General features: G+C 35.7%; 1 protein-coding gene across 2 annotated transcripts; it reads right to left on the bottom strand.

Moving 5' to 3' along the window:
* Positions 1–4035: 4035 nt before the first annotated feature.
* LOC132294768 (agamous-like MADS-box protein MADS2) lies at positions 4036–22317 on the bottom strand. Of its 2 annotated transcripts, none has more exons than XM_059792744.1 (8): positions 21924–22317; positions 17599–17677; positions 16142–16203; positions 15880–15979; positions 5257–5298; positions 5135–5176; positions 4468–4601; positions 4036–4397 (listed from the first exon to the last, which is right to left on the bottom strand). In XM_059792744.1, exons 1-8 carry the CDS (start codon positions 22106–22108, stop codon positions 4301–4303), a joined length of 741 nt encoding a protein of 246 aa, XP_059648727.1. In that variant the 5' UTR covers positions 22109–22317; the 3' UTR covers positions 4036–4300. The 2 variants fall into 2 exon arrangements, with proteins under 2 accessions (XP_059648727.1, XP_059648726.1); XM_059792743.1 differs by having other exon boundaries at positions 17599–17689.
* Between the last annotated feature and the right edge of the window lie 1114 nt (positions 22318–23431).

The following is a 23431-nucleotide window of genomic DNA, read 5'->3' on the forward strand; positions in this document are numbered from 1 at the left end:
TGTCTTTTCTCAAAAGACTTTTCACCATTAACCTTTCATACTCATTCAAAATATTTTACGATTAAAGAAGTTTTAAAAGCTTTATTGTAAAAAACCTAACAGAACTTTGATTAGTTAGACATGCCAATGACATGCCATGCACAACTAACCTAATATCTATTCACATATAACATGCAAACAATTCTAGTAGATTAGTTGGCTGATGAAATCTACGGGTAAACACGTATTTGCAAATATTGAACTGACCGGGCTACTGTAGTAGTATTTTCACACAAAACCATCAGTAAAGAGTCTAATTATGTGGAAGTTATTTCTTTTTTGTCATTTAGTTGGGTATTGAAAATTCTCTTTTGCGAAAAACAAATAAATTTCACAGTTGCTAAAAATAATCACGCATATATATATATATATTACACCTAATTGTATGTTTTGGTATATTAGGAATGTTAGATTACAAATTTACCCCTTTACCTACCACTTACGTTTCTTGCATATTACAAATTGCCATATTTGATTACACCTACCATATTACTATCTATAGGTTACTTGTTCATCACCCACCTATCCCCAAATATTCTCCTATGTATAGGACATTTATGTAGTCTTCATTAATTAAATGCGTTATAATATTTTTTTCATTCTTTTATATTTAGCATGGTATCAGAGCTTTTCAATCAATGGTAAAAAGTCTTATTAGTTTATTATAGTCACTGCCGAAAATGGCACTATCAGCCATCCCTGGCGACGATCAACCTTAAAACTTATGCTTTTACATCCCAACCTTCAATCTCAAGTTCATAATCAGCAAAAGCTTTATTTAGTCACCCAATCAGCCTCCAAGACACATCATTGCAATTTCACGACAATAACGTCATAATTTCGCCTCATCAGTGCTTCATCCTCAAACACAGTTAACAGTGGTGCCAACAATAGTGTGCCGCCTACCACGACAGTTGCCCTATCAGATACAGCTAATAACGATGATAGCAGTAGCGCCACGTCACCTGCCATGTTAGACACAGTCAGCACTAGTGCCATGTTAGCTGTTAACGTCCCTCCACATACATCATGGGTGAAAACCGATCTCCACCAAATTTCCGTTAGCTTTTTTCATGATCTTGCCTTCAATCTCAAGTTGGGTTCGTACTCATTTTGAGTTTGAGGGGGCTGTTAGATTATAAGTTTATCCTTTTACCCCTCAGCATCATTGCACAAGTCAAAAGCTGTGTGAGAGACAAACTAGCAACAACCAAGATTAAAACAAGCTCTGACCTGAAGAAGCTCTCTTCTCTTTCACAACTACAAACTCTCTTCCAGGGTGTTCCAAAGCTTGTGGACAAGCCTTGCTACTACCCTGACCAAAGGGATAGAGTGGCTTCCCACACAACTCTTATGGATGGTTTGAAAAAATTGAGGCTTTTAGTGGAGTATTACATTGATCTTATGTAAATAATATGGCTACTGGCTTGGCATTCTCAGGCTATCTGATTTGGAATTTTCTCAAAGTGGATTTTGAATCCAAAATGGAGGTGCTGTGAGGTGCAACTTGCATCAAATGATCTCTGTAAAGCTCCTTGGAGATATGCAGATAGAGAATTTAGTGTCCAATGTTTGAAGCTTTGTTTAGTGCTTCTGTGCAAGTTGGCGTCCAATGATCATTGTGATCACAGTGAAGACAGTGAGTGAATACATTGTTATGTCATTTTGAGTTATTTTGTCCTTAAGATAAGGACTGTTGCCTGTATGATTGTCTTTTGTTCCCCTCTTATTCGGCTCCATGTACATTCTTTCTATTCTATACACAAGCTTACCTTTTAACATATATATATATATATGTATATATGATTACACCTACCATACTATCTATTGGTTAATTGTTTATCACTTACTTACCCCTAAACCTTCTCCTATAGATAGGACTTTTATGTAATTTTTTATTAATTCAATATAATATAATATTTTTTTCATTCCTTTATTTCTAACAAGGAATAATCTTGTGAACGTTCTTAAGAAGTACTCTAGTAATTTGGAGGAGTATTATAGGTTTAAGGAGCATGTCCATAAGCTTTCTAAAACATTCAATTAAGGATGGTGCTCAGACTAGCTTGTAGTTAATTTGGCTTATGGCGACCCTTTGGATTCCATTGCTAGTCATAATGTTATTGAAATTAAATTCAGGCTTTGGACGGCAGGCGAAACTAAAGTCCCCAGTGCACCGAGAATAGAATGACAAGCCTTATCACTACATACATAAACATTTAATTAAATGGTGAAGCTATTCTACTGATATAATCAATGCTGCTGTTTTATTTATTTATTTATTTTAATTTTTTATTGGTGTGTGCCTTAGTAGTTGATACATACTCTATTTCTTGATCTACTCTCCACCCTAGCTAACTTCAATAAAGACAAGATTTCTCGATCTCATTTCCCAAATGTAAGTACTGCAGTGCCGAAGCTGTTATGTTGATTAAGTTAGAAACAACACTCTAATAACCTAGATGGTCGGATGGGGTGGTGGAGGGGTGAATAAGTCAAGTTGCTTAATTTTTGTGATTGAATTAATTAATCACAATGATTACCAATTTCATATCCACAACCACAAAATATAAATAATAAAGTAAAACAAGTAAAGTAAAGTTTGAGAAATGACATCGGGTTTTTGAGAATGGAAACCCTTGTTGGAAGAAATCTGACCAATTGGAATGAAAATCAAAGAGACTTTCGCTGTCTCAAGCTTAATGATCCAATATTGTTGAAACAAAGTACAATTGACTCTGATTCAGGCTCACACTCACTCCACTCCACCAAGTACCAATCGCTAAACATCTCTCTGACTTTGTGACTCCCCTGTCCAAACACCCTGGACTTTAGGTTTACTCCTTGTTGTTTGTAGAAGAGTTGCTGGTAGATCAACGAACACTCCTCGAATTCTTTGGCCCTTCAACGTGTAATTGATACCTCGTCTTCCTTCAATGTGAATTTTGTGAAGGCTAAAAGAAAGTCCTACTGATCTAATCAATCTTTATAATATGATGTAGACTCTAAAGATTCTGTTGATCAGTGTAAATATTAACATCACTCTAAAACACTTTTGTGTTTAAGTGTGTGCTCTAAAAAATAAACAATCAGAGTTCTTTTAAAAATCCCTCAAAACATTTTAGTGTTCATGTGAAAGTTGAAAATCTTATTTTTCCAATTGAAGCAATGAATCTCATCTAGGGTTAGAGTTATGAAAAGTATATATATGCTGGAGAGTCCTCATAATGAGTAAAAAGAGGTTTTAAGAATGATCAAGGACTTCCCTAGGAGTTTTGGTAAAAATTGAAAATTAAAAAATAATTTAAAGTTGACGCCTCACATATTCAAGAAAACACAACCAGTTTTGTTTAGAACGCAAGTAGTTTTGTTTTGGTTGAGATCAATTCTGAATGCAGAGAGTGCAACACGTTGTTTTTTGGCTGAGAGCTCTAATTTGACCTACATGAAGTGTAGCTGGTCCTATTTGAAAGTGCAACTGGTTGTATTTTTGCTTAGGACTAAAAATAGACCTGTTTTGACTCTAAAAAGCCTAATGCTCTCAAACCAACTGAATAATGTTCTCTCCTGATTCAATGGTGAGAGGCACTTGCATGTCGGCTTTTAAAGACCAGACTTCAAGATAAACATAAATACAATTTGATCTTCAAGTTTTGACTTCAAAATTTGCTAACATAAAAATTTATATCTCACACTAAAGTCTCCATTTCTTGCACAATCCATCTTTTTGACCCCCCTACTCTTGCTTTCTCTTTGCCTAACTAAGATTGTTTAGTTCAAAGCTTGCATCCCAATGATGTGGTCAAAATTTGTAAAATAAGTGAGGGCAATTGGGTCATTAAATACAACGGTAACAAGGGTAGTCTAGGTATTCCAAAATAATAATCAGTAAAAAGTTCATGTCCACGTCAGAATTCTCCCACTGAAATTTGACGAGTTTCACCTCACTTGACACTGCTAAGTTCATGTATCTGTAATTTTCCCAATTTTAAATTTCTTACGTACCACTGATTACAGTAGCAGTTCTTGATCAGTTTGCTAAAGATTTGAAGCAACTCTAATAGAAGCTACATACATTAATGTAGCAGAGTCAACTTGCTTGCCTCTCTTTTAGGCTACAATTGCAAGTTTTTCATCAAACAACTTATTTTGCAAAGTGAAAGAAAAAAGTCTTTCTACCATGTAGACTCTTCTATGACATGAATTTTAACACGGACACACACAAATAGATATTGCATATGTTCTTCACAAGTTTAGAAAATCAAAGCATCCAACCAGGGATAATCCCATTAGTGCTTCGTGTTGAGTTTGCAACATTCAGTTGATCTCGTGTCGCGGGATTGTAACTGCAATTCGAACTATGGAAAGAAATTTAAGTTATTAGACTGAAAACTAATCACCCTGAAATCTGAACTTGTTGAAACATACCCAAGTTGCAGTGTATTATTGCATTCCAGAGGCTCAATAAACCCCTGAGACAGTGCAGCCTGGTGTCTATCCTGGATATTGTGTTCCCGGGCTCCCCATGATGATTGCACCTCTACACCAGCTGTTTCTTCCAACTGCCAAGAACAGAAAATTCTTACATCAAACTGAGAATCATTCATATGAAATTTAATTACAGCATATAAATGCATGACACAAAATGATAATAGCTCAATTCTTACATCAAACTGAGTATCATTCATATGAAATTTAATTACAGCATATAAATGCATGACACAAAATGATAATGGCTCCATATTGAATGCTTTAAAGAAAATTCTTTTGAGGGTTAAGTAGAGATCAGTCTCCATGAATACGGTGTCAAAGCTTAGCTGGTCTCAAAGGGGTCACAACCGCCTTATGCATTCAGGTGGCCGGAACCCATGTCCTCCAAATTCAGAGAAAATATCATTATTCTTGGTTCACAAGATGATGCGTGTGCCATAGATAAATGCTTTGACAGACAATTTTAGAGGAAAGATAATAAAAGGCCCTAACACACAACTATTTTACTTGGGAATAAATTACCCATAGTTGTCTGTGTTATTGATCTCTTTCACATTTGAAAAGTAAATTAAACCAAAAATAAAATTATTGGAGGTGTTTGTACCTGTTTCCTCAAGACTCTGTTGACTTCCAGTAGCCTTTGCTCCTGAACAAGTATATCCATGTTTGGTGACATTAACAAAACATGGAGAAACAATGTGGCATGGTGTATCGAAAGATTTATACCTTTTGTTCAAGATTCGAAACTTGATTGAGCATGAATTGAGTCTGCAAGACATGAGTAAACAGCTAAAATATCTTCACAAGAAACCATGATTCATTTTTGGGTAAAGTACAGCAACACTTCTTGAAATATGTTAAAAGGGCACTCAGATACAAGTTATCTTATTTTGAAACAATAACACCCCCTTATGAAATTTGCAAGCCAAACAAAGCCTTAAAACATGTGAAAAGTCAATTTTACCTTCATTATTTTATTAATTTTAATTATAAAATATCAAAATATTTAAAAGACCAAATTACCCTTTTTATCTTTATATATATATATATATATATATATATATATACAAACACAACCAGGAACCACCACCGCCTATCTTCCTCTCCACCGCCTACCCATGTAAATCAACATCATTGATGGTCAAAGGACCGCCATACTAAGGTGAAAGGCCTTGGCCGGAGATTCCGCATACCTGCGGCTTATGCCAAGCCACTGGTACTGGGCAAGTTCTTCTCCACATGGTCGAGCTCTTTAGAGTTTAGTCTCGTAGTCGCCGATCTACGTTAGTTCGCTGTCACTGGAGTGAGTTTGTCTTCGTCGGACTCAATCTGGGTTATCTTTGCCAGACTCATCATTGCCGCCACCCCCACTGTCGCAGCCATCACCACAATCTCTCTCCTATCTTCTTCCTCTCGAGGGCATCGCAGAGCTATTTCATTGTGTCTTCTTCAAATATGAGGTTATTGACTTGCAACGGCACATCTCCATTACCATATCAGAAGGCTAAAATTTATGAGTTGAGCGGTAGTTTAGTGTTTACATGTTCTTAATTCAGTGACACATGAAACCCATTTGATCCCTTATACATTTATTATTGGTGGGTATTAATTACCCATATTTCAATTGTCTTCAACACATCTTATGGATTGTATCTCTTTTCCCCCTCCGTTTTGTATATAGATTATTTCTTTTTCCCCTCCTATGTTCTTCCTCTCTCTCCTCTTCAGCTCATCTCTTCAACTATGGCCGCCCCTCTTTTCCCCTCTCTCTTTACACCCACCATCGAAGCCACAACCACCATCCATCTCATCTCCCTTCTTCCTCTCTCCGTTCTCTCTCCTCTGGTGAGCTGTATAATATACACACATGCGGGTTCGGGTTCAGGTTCGGGTTCGAGATGGGTTAGGTTAGGGTTTAATCCAAGGATATTTAAGTCAATTAAAATGTTAATTTTATTTCAAATGATAATAAGGTCAATTCACCATCTTTAGGGTCTCTTCATCCATTTTTCAAACTTGAAGAGGGTGTCATTGTCCAAAAATAGGTGAACTTTCATCTATATGGCCTTATTTCAAACTTCGAGAGTGTCTCTGTACTTTATCCTTAATTTTTTATATTCTTTCCTACCTCAAAAAAACGTGTAAACTGTAATTTTCTCATTTAATGATTCAAATAGCTAAAACATTCATTATGTGATACAGTCATTTTAATGCATAACACGTTATGCAAAGCTCTACATGCTTGTGCATCGAAACTATGCACACGATGAGCACAAGATTGTAATAAACATGTGATACAACAAAAGTTAAATAAAGGAGGATAATAACCCGTTTTCTGTAATAAAATTTTTTTTTTAACGAAAACCGATATAACATTAGACAGAAAGTGGAATACATTCAGAGGTGCAAGCATTTAATAACCATTCAGGCCATATGCTCCACTCAAAATTACAACATTTGGCTTCTAAAGCCCTTTGGCTCAAAAGATGAACAATAACATTTCCTTTACGAGGGGTCCAAACAAGAGAGGCACCTACACAAGAACGCAAAAGGGAAGGAACATCCTCAAGAATAACCGTAAGAGCCTCTTTAGAAGGGTAAAGGTCCATCACTGACTTGCAGTCCCCCTCCACAAAGACCTGGGAGTAACCCCAACATTTGAGAAGAGTGAGAGACTCCCTAAGCACCAAACCTTTAGCCACAGTCGGACTACACATATGCCTCAAAAAAATAGATGCCACCCGAATAGGCTATCTAAAATGGTTTCTAAGTAAGATACCACCACCACAAGACTTGGAAACGGAGCAAAAGGAGGCGTCAAAATTTAACTTGAGACTACCAGCACATGGAGCCTTCCAAACAGAGGGAGGATGAGGAACAAAGATAGAAGAAAGGGAAAAGAGAGCATCCTGCTTCCTAACCTCGTGGAATTCATTAAAATTCATGACTGCCCGTTGGGAGGCATCAAACGGATCCCAACGAAAATTATTAAACATATTATCGTTCCTGCACTTCCAAATAGACCAGCAAATGAAAGCCGCCAAACCAACACAAGTAGAGGGATCATCACAAACTTTCCAAAGCTCAGTAAGGCCAAACCATCTTTTTTTGCCGACAAGATGGTGACAATTTGCTGAAATTCAACCGCAGTGGACTAAGCTTCCAAACGGTGCAAGCAAAGGGGCAAGTACATAGAATATGATCAATCGACTCCACAAAACTTGCAGAAAATCTTCTCGGATCCACCCCGCTTTTGGAGTTACAAAAGTACGGGCAGCCGATCATGTAAACTCTGCCACATAAAAAGTTGGATTTTCTGGTAAGTCGGAATTTTCCAAACATCACCCCACAAATTCTTCTTCTCAGAGGCGAAACTACAACTATCGAGATTAGAGAAAACCTTTCCCTTTTGGAGAAAAGACAGAGCAATGTAATAGGCACTCTTAACTATAAACTGGCCATCTGGAATGAGACCCCAAATTTTGGGATCAAACCCTCCCGTTTAACGAAGCGGCATCTGAAGGATAAGATTAGAGTCACGGATATTAAAGTGCTTGGAAATCAAGGTAAAATTCTATGAATGTGATGACCTGTTGATTAATGCCGCAACCGAAGAGAAAGAAGCACGAAGCTTCGGAGAAGTAACAGCAAAATTGGACCTATCCGGAAGCCAGTTACAGACCAACAATCAACACAAGAGCCATCCCCAATACGCCACTTCATACCCCTCCGAATCACGGCCTTAGCAGCTTGTAAACTTTTCCATACCCAAGATGACCACGACCGAGAAGGAGAGTTGTAATACCCCTAATTTTAAAAGGATAATCTCGGCATTTTAATTATGGTTTTATTGCATTTTTGTGTGATTAATTGATTATTTGCTAAACTGTTTATTTGTTTTATTATTTATTCTATTTAATTGTTTAAATTGTGTATTTAATTACATTTTTGATTAATTGGTTGTTTAATTGCATTAATTGATTAATTGTGTTTTTATTTTCATTAATGGATTAATTGTATTTTTATTTTTCTTTAAATTGATTAATTGGAATTACTTATTTTTAATTAGTTATATGGTTTATTAGTTGAGTTAATTGGTTTCTATTAGGGTTTTATGTTATAAGGTTACAAGTAGGTTATATTCTTTTAAGAATCACGTATGGGCCGGATAAGGTGCAGTTTAGGGTTTTAATTGGAGTTAGGTTTTTGTTATGCCTATAAGTATACTGTTATAGTCTGCAACAAGGGTTGGAAAAACCCTATTCACGTACCAAAGATACAGAGAGAAACAGAGAGCAATTGTGAGAAAAACAGAGCAATTGCAATGAGGGTTTCAGCTGTGGATTAAAGTTCGGACCTATGAGAAGGGAAGGTTGAGAGGTAGGAGGTTGAGTTGACAGTAAACGGATGTCGTCGGAAAGTTTAGGAATACGGCGACAAGGTTTTGATTCCAAAACTACACAGGCAAGTTCTTTTCTTCCTCTCTCCCCGTGGCCTGTGTTCTGTGCATACCTAGATGATCTCTAGGATTTTTAATTGAATATTAATTGAATCTTTCATGTGTAATATATGTCAAATTGATCATCTGTATGTGTTTAATTTTGTCTGAAATAATTCTTGCAAGATTGGTGTTCGTCATCTGTTTTCAAAGTATAACAAGTCGGTAGCTGTTATAATTATGGTTATTAATTCTCACTATTATAAACAAAGGACTAGGATGATACTGGGTATATATTAGACTGTTAAGATCAGTTTTAAGGAAGAACAGAAGGGTAGGAAGATGCCGGAGACAAAGCAGATGATCAGAAACGGAGCAGAAGCGGATCAGTGCTCTCAAAAAGGGAGAGAGCTGGCTCCAGGAGGTTGGGAGCCAGCTCCCCTCTTCACAGAGCCGGCTCCAAAGGTTAGGGAGCCAGCTCCATGGTTCATTGAGCCTGTTCTGTGGTTTTGAGAGCAGGCTCCCTTGTTTGGACACGTTCCAGAACTGTTTTGGGCACTGTTTTAGACGTGTTTGGTATTCTGGATTGTTTCAAGGACTGGACTGAGGATTTTAAAAGTAATTCCATGGGATTTTAAACTCTCTAATTGCATAATTTGATCCGTAGTGCAAATAGAATGAACAGTATAAAAATAAGCAACTTTGCACGCTGTTAACGGATAGGAAGGGTTAAATTGTTTAATCTTGTGTTAACAATTTAACGGACTATAGCATGGACTCTAAACATGATATTATGTTGTATTAGAACCCACAGTGCATAATTTATCTCTATATGCTAATGGTATTCACAGTGTGGAAGCTTTAAGCAATGTCGCACACTGTTGACGGATATGAATTATTTAATTGCTTAAACTTATTTTAGCAGCTTAGATGACTGGAGTATGATTTCTAAATTTGTTTTGGATGCATAATAGGGTCTTATACATATTAGAGTTTGGTTATGCTTTTCTTGGATTTTTATTGAAGAATTATTAAAATATATTATGTCAAATTACATGGAATTAGGTGTTAGATTTTTAATTGAGGAATTATTAACTTATATTCTGTCAATTATCTGGATTTATGTGTTGGATTATAATTACTAAATTATTATATTAAATTCTTTCAATTATCTGGATTTATGTGTTGGATTATAATTGTTGAATTATTACATTAAATTCTGTCAATTATCTGGATGTTGGGGATTGTATGCACCGATATAGGACAGTGGTATACTAGGGATGGTTTAGTTCAAAATGCTAAGACCTACCCTATTGGAATAAGGGAATGGATTATAAAAATTGAATCCTATTTATATTTAGGTCAGATCAACTGAGTAAGTTGAGTGACTACATGGATTAATTAGTGTTTGGAGTTATATCAGATCAACTGAATAAGTTAAGTGACTAACTGGATTATAAATTTTATGTCAGATCATTATATAATTGAATGACATACTTTGGTTTTGGACGGACTTTAAATATATAGTTATGGTACCATAAGATGAGCTTGAGTCTCAGGCTCGTTGGTTAGGGTGCGTATATGCAGTGGATACATAGTTGGCTGTGATAGGTTAAGGTGTACCTTGTTAGGTCTAGGTATTCATGCCCACTTTTGGGTGCTTTTTTGCATGTTGCCTTCTATTCAGGTTGAGACCCCCTTTATAGTTCAGTGAATGTCCCTTTGTGTGGATATATATATGTTTATGGACTAGATAGATATTATGAGATATCTAAGATATATTTGCGTATTGGGTCACTGTATGGATTGCAGTTAGAATAGAACTTGTTCGTGGGCCTGACCCACTATTATATTCTTTTCAGGTACGAGACGGTTCCAGCCTTAGAGCTTGATCGTGCTTATCGAAGACAGTCACTCATTCATCTATTTACGTAGAACTTCTCTCTATGTTTTAGTTTGGGATTTTATTTTCAATTTTTCAGTTCAGTTGGGATTATGTTTAGGAGTCCACTAGATGGATTCCCGAGTTGTACACTTGGAGGTTTTGGAGAATTGGATTATTATTATTCATTATCATTTTGAGGATTTTATATTTAATAATTCTTTTCAGCGTATTTATTTACTTCCTTTCTTAATTCTTTTTGTATTCCATGTTTGTTAAATATTAATTATTAGATATTCCCTCGGGTTTCGGCTTGGGCCTGATCAACCCATGTCTCGGAGTCGAGGGTTATCACAAAAGTCCACAAAACTACTGGAAGAGAAATATTTCCTCTTTAAAAGCTTGAATAATAAAGAGTCGTCCCCCACCTCCATCCTTTAAGCCATTTTAGCAAGAAGAGCGATGTTAAAAGCTTCGACGTTTTTGAAACCCAAACCCCCCAAAGCGTTGGACTGACAGAGAGTATCCCACTTGATCCATTTAATTTTGTTCGACTTCTCTTCGCCGCTCCACCAAAAATTAAGGAGCTTGCTTGTCAAAGATTTGCTCTGAGCCTTGGTGATGTTGAAATAGTGCATCGCATAAGTAGGAGTCGCTGACAAAATAGCCTTAATTAAAACCTCTCTACCAGCCTTGGATAATAGGTGACCCTTTAGAAGCTTCATTTTTACAGAGACTTTATCTGATAAAAAACTAAAAGCGGTAACTTTAGACTTACCCAAGATGGAGGGAAGGCCCAAGTACCGATTAGACCAATCAACATTACGGCAAAAAAATCCCTCAGCGGGGCAGAAGTGTTTGGACTGAAATAGAGACATGACTTATCCAGGTTCACCAACTGTCCAGAGAGCGAAGCATATCGGTCAAGAATAAGCTTAAACTGACTCACCTCGCTAGTTGTAGCACTGTAAAAAAGGATAGCATCGTCAGCAAATAAAAGTTGAGAAATAGGTAGACAGCCCAACCCCAACTGAATGCCTTTGAGGAGTTTATGACGAACCGCTTCATTAATCAGAGTGGTGAGACCTTCAGTACAAAAAAGGAAAAGGTACCGGGAGATCGGGTCTCCTTGGCGAAGGCCCCGAAAAGGGGGAAAACAGGTTCCTTGCTCCCCATTAAGAACCACAGAAAAAGAAACGGTCTTGACATACTCCATAATTAAAGAATCCCACTGCGTAGTAAAACCTAGTCGAAGCATAATTTTTTAAGGAAATCCAAGCTAACACTGTTATAGGCCTTGGCCATATCTAGCTTAATGGCCATCAAACCCGGAGAAGACCCTTTTCGCCTAGCTTTAATGACATGCATGAGCTCTTGAGCAATGACGATATTATCATGGATGAGACGATTTGGAACGAAGGCGCTTTGGGATTCATTAATGAGCAAAGGAAGAATCAATTTCAACTTATTAGCCGGGACCTTAAAGAAGAGCTTATACACCACATTACAAAGAGAAATCGGTCGAAAATTTGACATGGAGATCGGATGTTTGACCTTTGGAAACAGAATGAGATTGGTGGAGTTAATACTCTGTATATTGTCCCCATGAAGGAAAGAGTTAAAAAATCTGTAAGAAGATCATTTTTCAGTAAATCCCAATTGGATTGGAGAAAAAGTGGGGTGAAACCATCCGGCCCCGGAGCTTTGAACGGCCCCATACTGCTAAGAGCTTGGTGCAATTCATCTAGAGTACCATCCTTCAATAACTCAGTATTCATGGCCGGAGAAACTTTAGCCGAGACCAAGTCCCAAAAAACAGCATCCTCTACCATAGGAGGGGAAGAATAGAGAGTGTTGAAATAATCCTCGACCACCCGTCTAATGTCGTCTTTTGAATCACACCACAGGCCCGAAGAGTCTTCTGACCCAAAAATCGCATTTTTACGACGCCGGATCATAGTCTTCCGGTGAAAAGAATTTGGTATTCTTATCCCCATGATGAAGCCAGGCTACTCAAGACTTTTGTTTCTAGAAAATTTCTTCGTCACGCTAAGCATTACTAAAGTCCTATTCAAGACGGTAGCACTCCATCTTATTGCAACCATAGGTCTGATCCTTGAGCCAAACCAGATGCTTTTGGAGTTGCTGAATCTTCCTGTGAGAATAATCACACTTACCACGCCTCCAGTACTGAAAGTCCGACTTGCATTTTCCGCAACCTGAGATCAAGACCAGCTAAAAGAGAACTATGACTTGGGAAAGCCCATGCTCTTTCCAAAGTAGGAAGGAAATCTAGTTCTTTGATGCATCGCGCATCAAAATGGAAGTTACGCTTTTGGTGAGTAATAGAATCATTGAGGCATAAAAGAAGAGCTCTATGATCCGAACCTTGAACAATTAAGTGATGGAGCATACTCCGCGGAAAACACTCAGACCACTATTGGGAGCACAATGCACGATCCAGGCGAGCCATAATAACTTTGTGGGAATCCCTGTGATTGCACCAAGTGAAAGGGAATCCCTTGAAATGAAGATTAAATAACTGACAGTCAGAGATGAAAAGTTTGAATTCTCGCAACATCTAACCTTGTTTCGAGACCCCTCCCCATTTCTCATCCTTGTAGAGAAGAGCGTTAAAGTCACCAAGCAGAAGCCAACGCGGACCCAACTGAAATTTTAAACTGTGAATATAATTCCACTGTTTCACTCTCTCATGTTCTGTACAAGAGCCATAAATCTCAGTGAAAAACCAAGGAACCCGTACCCCCAATAACTTGACAAGTAATCTGGAACTCCGTGAAATCAACAATAGAGATTTGCCATTCTGAGGTGAAAAACAGCGTAAGACCACCCGCACGCCCCGAATACGGAACCACAAAAGATTCATACGAGCCCAAACTATGTCTGACTCGTTCCACACGATCACAATTATTTTTTGTTTATGAAAGGAAAATCAAAGGTGGGGAATGAAGGGTAACCAGCCTCCTCAACTGGGAAACTGCTAGGGGTTCCCCAAACCCTGGCAGTTCCACACTAAAACCCTCATTGAGGGGTTTGGGGCCAAGCGAGACTGGCTACCACCACTAAATTTGGAAGAGATGGAGAGAAATCACCATTAGGAATAGAACTGGTGTCCAAAAGATGCCCCACCCTTGACTTCTTTGAGACCACTGGGGACAAAGAATCATCGAGTGGAGAAGTGCGCTTCTGGTGAGAAGGGGAAAGCAGCAGTTCGGGAGCATGAGAATGGCGTGCTCAACGTTTCCATGAACGAGAGGATGAGAGAGAGGGAGAGCGAGGCGAAGGCGAAAAACTCGCTGCCAGAATAGGGGATAAGTGTAAATTGGAAGGCAACTTAAGTGCAGGGGAAAGAGGACCCGGGTTAGCATCAATAAAGGCCCAGTAGAAAACTTACCCGGAGCAACTGGGTTATCAGATAGAGCTTGGCCAACCATAAATGTGGAAAGAGGTGGGCTGGGTATATGAAATGAAGGAGAAAAAACCATTGAGGGGGCCTTGGAGCAAGGCCCAGAAACCAAAGATGGTAAAGATAAGCCCACGACAGGAACAAAAGTAATTGGGCCACCCAAAAAATTAAGAGGTTGGGCCGGCTTGGCTAACAGAATAGCCCTGAGAGGATGCAATGAACTTGCAGTAGGACCAACCAGATCAATTGGGGAAAAAGGAGTGGAGGGGGTTGGCTACCAACCAGATCAGCCTCGTCGACAGAAAAATCGGTCACCGGAGTGAAAGGTTCGGCCATATATAAATATCATCTTGTTGCCTTTTTATTTTACCACTTATTATATAAAAAGTAATAAACATGTTAGGACAGTCGCAGTATAGCCAAGGGCGAATCTAGGAATTGTTAATGGGGGGCTAATATTAAACAAGGGGAATTGGGGATCGAAATATTAAAGAGTTGGAAAATTTTAGAGGAAATAGGGTTAGATTTTAGAGGGAGAGAAGGAGTGAGCTCTCTGATTTGTACAAGATTAGGAATTCAAAAGTTCTCTGTGCTTTGGCTTAGTGATTGTTTACGGCTTGTTTGGCTTGGGCCTATTTGGTTGGACATTTGTTTTAAAATTGTGACTTAGATATTGGATTTGTTTAGATAGGTTAAAACTGGGGGACTAATACTATTACTAATTTTTTCTTTTTTAGAACATTGGGCTAAATATACCTATACTAAAAAAAAAAAATTTGGGGGGGCGGGGGGGGGGGGGGGGGGGGAGCCCAGCCCCCCCTTGGATTCCGCTGGGTAGAGCTAAGAATACAATCACGAAAACATAGAAAAATAAATCACGCAACACAAATATTTTCCTAATTCAACGTATAGTGTATGTCAATGGTGAACTTTTCTTTCTTTCCCATTCCACAAACACTACAACCCATATATACTGTGTTACAATAGAGACTCAAATTCACAATTCAAAAGATAAAACGAGTTAAAAAAAAAAAAATTCAATCCCTAAACAAAATTCATGTCACTTCACACAAATATGACACCATGCCACAAAGTTCAATTAATAAATATCAGGATAATAACACTATTTTTCGTGATAGACCATATGTAAATATCATTTTCCCTGCCTTTGTACTTGCGTTTGGCTTTAGATGGAAGCGGATTCCCCTCCAACCCGACCTTTTGCCCTGCATATCCCTTCTACCAAAATAATGAAAAGTTTCCATACTTCATCATTACCCCCACCCCTTACTCTCCACACAACACACGCCAACCAACAAAATGCCAAAGTACTTGTGTCAACTAATTTTTTCTTTTTTGTAAGAGATAATTTTAGAAACTAAAATTTTAAGAAGCATTATATACACATTTTCATATATATATATATATATAACATTAAAGAAATTAACTATATATATAATACTGGGTGGGCCAGGCTAGGGGTTAGGTGCCTCGGATATACATTGGCTCCTCCCCTCATAGACATAAACACAGTTTCAATGACACTAGCACCACTCGTGAAAGTAAATGATGTTTGCTTGCATAGAATTGGTGTCATATTACCTTTGTGGACCTGATTTGCTTCAAGGATGTGTCTAATTGACCCTCAAGCTGTTCAAGGTCGTTTGAGCTTAACTCCCCCAAATCATCTCCAAGAAAATGCCTGAAGAACCAGAAATATTCAGATTTGATATCAACAATGAGCAAAAGTACTGTTGCAAATGCATTAACGATATTCACAATGTAGAATTCGAAAAAAGAAAGATTTACTTAATGCACAAATCTCAAAGCGAAGATCATGTACTGAATGACCAAGGTGCATTACCTCTCAGATTGTTGCAAGACCTCTACTCTTGCTTTAAGCTTCAAATATTCCTGGTAACTGCTCTGCTAGGGGTGATTTGAGTCAGCAATTAGTACAAGTTAGTATGGTTGTGTATAAGAAATAAAGCCATATAATTAAATAAAATAGTAATGCTACTAGCAGGTTGACATCATGACAATTGTCATGAACTCTCCATTACATTACTACACTTTGAGTAAAGAAAATAATGAACAAATTATAACAAATATTAAAGTGCCCTCACTACAAAATAATCAGTTGAAAATGCTGCATGACCCCTGTCAAAGTTGATTGTGTAATTTAGTCACATGAAGTCAAAAGAAAAAATATGTAAAAGTTATTTGTGTGATCTACTCTAAATGAAATTTAGTATAAAATTTTGAGTATATAATTCTCTTTCAAAGGAGATTCAAGTAACTCGAGATAACTATCTACGTGTAATGGGTGGGCGTGATAACGGTCACTAAGTGTAACGGGTAAACGCTTATTTATTTATTCAAAAATTCAAGTTATTGGGTAGTGCTATGCATATCCACAATTTTATACACACTTCAACCTCCATCCAAATCCAATATCCCACTTGTAACATTCTCCCCCATCCGAACCCGCGCAATGCTCTTGTTGCAGTAGGGCCATCCTGCCTACCCAGGGTCAGATTTAGACGCCTTCCTAGCTGGAGGCAAGGCGTGACACCAAATTAAAGACTGAATTTGCCTCTGATACCAATTTTAATAGGTGGGTGCCTACTCATTTACATAAAAACTAAAGCGGTTGAGTAGTGTTGCATACTCACCCTTTTATACATATTTCAAACCCCATCTAAATCGGACGTGGGACAAGTCTCATTCGTAACACTAGTCTATTAAGTAAGTTAAAATAACCTCTTTTTTTTTCTTTTTTCTTTTTTTTTTTAATAAGAGGTTAGGAGTTTGAATCTCGTAATAGAATAAAAAAATGTCAAAAGCAGTTGCCATTGGATTATTGGCCTAGATAGCATGAGGATATGAGTCTCCTCTTCCAATAGGAGGTGAGTAATTTGAATGTGGTCTGGGTGAATGTATGTTGTTAGCCTACCAAAACTCATGCATCATCAATAAGATAGATGCTTTCTCCTGTCATTTGATTGCGAGTCCATCAGTACATATGTAATTTGAAATGCGACACCGGATCGGGAGTTTAAATTTGAGACCGTATAAAAAATTAATATAAATTTTAAATTGAATTTACTTGGATTTCAAATTTAAAACACTAATTTAATACTCCAAAGAGATCAATCAAACAATAGTGCACCACTGAATGTAAGTTACTGACTGACACAGAATATCTAGTCATGTGAGTCACCTCGTACAATATGAATGAAATAAACGAAGCTAGTCAATTCACATACAGTAACATAGCACGCCTCTAATGGTGGAAAGAGAGAAGACAAAGTTGCCTACCTGTGTATCCTTGTCAGCCTGGCTTGGTGCGCGTGCACTGTAAGTACTTCTCTGATACCTCTCCAGTGTCCTGGCCATGCTGTGGTTAACACTGAAATTAGTCAGTAAAGTAACATTACAAACTCTTAATAGTGTCACATCTTCCTTTTCTTTTCCAAACTATTGGATGGTGGGAATACCATTAATTCACAACTTACCAATTGTTTCACCCAACAACTAGAATGTAAGAATACATCTGGTACAGGTGTACTACAACATTTCATTTAACATGGTGGTTTGATTTCAAGGAATAGATATATTCCGTTAAAGGGGTGAGTGGATTTTATGTATTGTATCGTATTAGACGATTCAATTGTATATTATGTGTGAGTGTGAGTGACCGATATACTAGAAGAGGATTTAGATTGGTTTGATTTCAAAAACTCAGAATGTTTCATTAAAGGAATGAGTGAATCCTATAGGCTCAATTATACACTATATGTGAATATGAGTGATCATGACCATCAAATACAATAGAAGAAGATTTAGATTGTCCATTAAAGAGCCCAAAACCCACAATAATGCAACCATTCACAAAAACCACCATGGATATCAGCTGATTTACTAGAAAATAATGTCAAAAGGTTGAGTTGTTATGATCCATAATGAAGATAAAAGAAAGAAAAAAAGTTATGAATTTGGAATTTGAGAGGGAGGTAAACTTCCCTCTGGTAAGTCCTCTCACATTCCAAGTTTGGACTTCTATCATTACACTAGCATACATGAAAGAGACAAATTAGACCTTGGAAAAAATCCCTGGTTCCCGGAGGAAACATAATCATTAGGTATTTCTCGGAAGCACGTTACCCGTAAAAGATACAAGTATGACAACTAACTGGAACACCATCACATTCCAAAAATATATATATTATAATATTTAATTAAACAAAATTTAAGAAAACTCAATTACCAAGAACAAAATAGAGAATTGATTTAATAATTTATACAAGGACTAGTTATTAAATTTGTCACCTAACATGTGACAACTAAAAATATTTTTATAAATGATAATATTATTGTTGTTTATATTTTTGTCATCTCGATATCACAATGTTTTACTCTTGCTTCAATCAGCCTTAGAAGAGCAAATGATTTAAGGAAAATTGATAAAGTTGAGGACTTGCAGAAGCTGTTCATTAGGGTTGCTGCTTTGCTAATGCTCAATCTCTTGCCTATGACTAAGTGTTGATGTTACTGCACTTGTATTGAGCCTTTGGGCTTGCTTCCTGCCTATGGCAGTTGCTGTTGTCCTACTTGGACCTCATCTAATATTCTTTTACTTCTTAATACAAAAGTTTACCCTTTAACTAAAAAAAAATAAAATAAAAAAATGTTTTACTCTAGCTTTTACTATTTCTCTTGAAAATAATTGGTAAAGAAGGTTTATATATTTTTATTTTATTAAATATAAGGAGCTAGACGTTAGAGTAATTTTTTCTTCTCTCTTCTGAATTCGTATTATAGATACTATGCTTGTGTATATATATATATTTAAAAAACAATGATAAGTTGCAGCAAAATATTCCAATAACTTAGATTTTTACTCCACAAGATTTGGGCTCTCTAAAGTAGACTAAAGAGGTCCAAACTAAAATTTTAAATGAGTTTTGAGATGACATCACTTATATTTATTTTTAAAGAGATGGTTCGAATCTCGCTGGAAGCATATATGTATAAGTACCAACTAAAAATAAATAAATAAATTAATGTTTTGAAATTTTTTAAAAGAGCATTTAAAATATTATATGAATTTTGAGAGTCACAAGTAAGAATATTTATATAAAATAACAATTTAATTTCGAGGAGGCATAAGAACAAATTTGATTTTTTTATTTTTTATTTTCGGGTCAGGAGGGGGGGCCTTGCTCCACCTCTAGGCTAGCTTCATCCCTGCCATCAAGGACTGCATCGGATGCAGACTTCTTTTCATAAAATCCGAGGACAGTCAAGTAGGTAGATCTCTATAAGACAGGGAAAAAAAAAAAAAAAACCATAACTTCTTATATTTTTTTTCCATATTTACCCTTATCAACAAAAAAAGTTTCAACAAAAACTAAAATTAATTTAAAATTATGTATATTGCTATTGTCAAACCAACAAACACAATATTCTACTCCAAAAATAAAGCCAAACAGAAAATCCAGTAAGTGATTATAAATTATATTTTTCAACAATCGAAAATCCTACTATTTAGATATAATAAAATGGAAACAAATTTGGAATTACCAAACACTGAGCCTTCCCACAAAATTATAGGAAAAAAATGATTCCTTGATATGACAAGGTTATCAATCATCTGTAAATTACAGAACAACTCCTGAATCTACAAAATTCAACATAAAAAGAGATTGTGAAACAAACACATAACCTTAAAACGAAAGAATAAATAGTAGACAGAATTAACTGAATGCCCAAAATGATACACAAAATAATAAATAGTAATTAGAATTAAACTAAATACCCTAAATGATTCGGGCGCGTGAGAAAGAAGTCAAAGGATTTTTCATTTTGGAGTCAAGAGTTCTAATCTTAATATGAAGGGCAAATATGGAATTAAAAATATAAAGAGCTATTTTTTGTGATATGTGGGCTCTTTTGTAATTTTATTGTGAGAAAAATAGAGATTGAAGCGTCTAAGAATATTGGTAGAGTGCCAATATCAGCTCCCTTTTTAATGTATATGTAAATATAAGTATAAATTGAGAAAAACAAGTTGGCACATCAAATTTTTATATTTATAAGTTAATACTAGACAGTCAATGAATTCTCGAGAGCTCATGAAAGGGATGATCAAGAAATTTATTTATCCAATTGTTCAATTGAAACTTAAAGAAACAATATCACACATCTTTCTTTCTTTCTTTTTTTAGTTAAAGGGTAAGCTTCATTGAATAAAGGAAAGAATGTACAAAGATCCCCATCTAAGGGGAGAACAACAATACACAGCGAAGACAAAACAATACAAATTCACTACTAACCTATGTAGTAGCATGAACAAACCTCCACAACCAACCTAAGCAGCAGCATTAACAATCTGCTCTAAATAACAACCATAGGTCATGAACAATATGGGCACACATCTTTTTTAATAGTTTAACTATATATAGGTTTATCTACCAGGAAGAAAAAATAATTTTAGTTATACTCCCTATTGATTTTAGGAGCTCATGTCTAGGGTTTTATAATGGCTAGCTGTTCCATTATTCTCAAAGGTGAAGCAAAAAGATTGAGTTATTTTCATTGAATGCATGATTATTTTAAATTATTTAATTTTGTTTATCAGACAGTTTTGTTTGAACATATTTTTAATTTGTATGAAGTGGTAGGCGCTCAACCAACTAGATCACCGGGTAAAGCTATTTGAATACATTTTCAAGCTTCTTTTTTTTTTTTTTCTTTTTTTTCTTTTTTTTTTTTTTCAATGTTTTTTTATGACTATTTGATCTTTTCCTATGAGGTAGATGGATACAATCATAGAACTTAAGCTTTTTTGTCATATTCTAAATAAGGTACAGACTTTCAATCATGATTTTACAAGAATTCATGATGTCCATAGTGTGTATATAAGAATGGAGTAATTTTTAATCAAAATATTATTCTATTTCTATTAGTCAGTTCCATTCAATTTTGTAAATATGTCTATGCTGAAAGCATTACATGATGTTTTGTACTTAACGAAACTTTTTGCAGATTTATGGCTTTTATTTTCATAATTTTTATATTGATTCATATACACTCACAAATACACACACATAGACACACACGTATTTAACTTTTTAATTTTTTTATTGGTAGGTTGATTTTAAATTTTTGTTTCTCTACTGTCACATTTGTACAAATTAAAAGATCCAAAAAGGGTCACATGGAATAAAACTTATATTGTATTAATTCAAATCTAGTATATGTACACATATAATTATGAAGATGTGATTAGCATCAAATTAAATTGAATTCATATGAATTCAATTTATTAACTCAACAAGATATATAGTTAACTATTTTCTAAGTTCTAACACAGATCTACACTATCAGATGATTGAGAGAGAAAATTAGGTGAAAACTTTCCAATAATGGAGCCCTGCAACTGCATGAAAACCATTTAATATGGAAAATAATAATAATGTAACATGAGCGCATCAACCGAATAAATACTACTTTCTGTATGTCTAAAAAAAATAAAAAAAATTGGGTAGCCCTAATTTCCCTTAATTTGCAAAAATTGAAAGGAAAAAAAAAAACACACGCACACACATATGTGTAGAGAGAGAAACTAAGGTGTGACATACCTAGAGTTGCTGCAGAAATCATAGAGCTTGCCACGGTTGGAGAAGATAATAAGAGCAACTTCAGCATCACAGAGAACAGAGAGCTCATAAGCCTTCTTCAGCAGTCCATTCCTTCTCTTTGCAAATGTCACCTGTCGATTTATCTTGTTTTCGATCCTCTTCAGCTCCACCCTCCCTCTTCCCATTATTTTTTATATATATATATTATAATATTGCTAGCTGTAATTACCTGACACAATTATTTACAGTACATCCTTAGTTTAAGCTGATAAAATATATCAATCAATATATAAAGCCATAACAAATACTACTATATATATAAATATATAGGTGTACTACATGGCTAGATTTGTTTCTGTTATTCTTCTCTAGGTCAGGAGTACTCTTAAGGTTTGAGGTTAGATCACGTAGTCAACAGTTTGTGTGTGTGTGTGGGTCTATAAATATAAATATACATATATATATGTATACCTATATAATGACATGCAGAGAGAGAGAGAAACCTTGGAGAATTATTTTGTTACCTTCTTCCTTGGTTTGGGTTTAGACTCAACGCTTTTACAGGCATAGAAAAAGAAAGAAAAAGACAGACTACTACCTTTTTTTAATTATTACGAAGTATTATATATTATTACTAAATAGTGTCTCATAAAAACACATACGTTATGTGTGTATGTATAAATATCAAAATTCTCCTGAAATAATTTTGTACATTATAAATTGATAAGGTAACGACACAAGTTTGACCATAGAATAGTGACTTTCGATATGGTATGAGAATGGAAGGAGATAAGATAACATTAGACGTAACGTAAATATTTACTCAGATCAAATAATCAGATTATATATTATTTTTTTATAATTTTGTATTATTATTATATATAATGGGCATTTGTGAATTTGTGTGAATATTTATCAAATATATATATATATATATATATATATATATATATATATATATTTCAGGTGCATAATCAAGGTGAGTGATTATCATTCCAAAAAAAAAAAAAAAAACAGGGTGAGTGAAAAACATATACACGTATATATTTTTTGTATTTGTACCTGATAATGAGAATGACTGCTGCATGACAACGCCAACCCTGGACTCTGTGGTACGACGTGTCGACCACTAGCTGAGGCATCTCATTGTTGTGCCAGTGTACTATTTTTCTGTGACGGTTGTGCCCCTAAATCAATAAAATTAATACATGCAAACCAATTAAGCATTGTTGCTTTTTTCTTTTGCCTTCTTTTTTTGTTTAGTTTTTTCTTGTCCCTTTCTTTTTCTTTTTTATTATTTTACTTTTTTTACAGGCTTGGAACTAATCGTACGTGGGCTTGGCCTTTTTACCAAAATAAATGGCTATTTTGACTTTCAAAATCAATAAAATTGAATTTATTATTTATAGAACTTAACATTACTAGTAGTTTAATAATAATTTATTAATAATAGTTTTGTAAGCTATACCTTATAAATTACTTTCTACTTTTTTGTATTTTAAGTTATA

This window comes from Cornus florida, unplaced genomic scaffold (assembly GCF_030987335.1).
Source record: "Cornus florida cultivar Cherokee Brave unplaced genomic scaffold, ASM3098733v1 CherokeeBrave_3.0.0_Hap2_Chr02, whole genome shotgun sequence".
NCBI classification, from domain to species: domain Eukaryota; kingdom Viridiplantae; phylum Streptophyta; class Magnoliopsida; order Cornales; family Cornaceae; genus Cornus; species Cornus florida.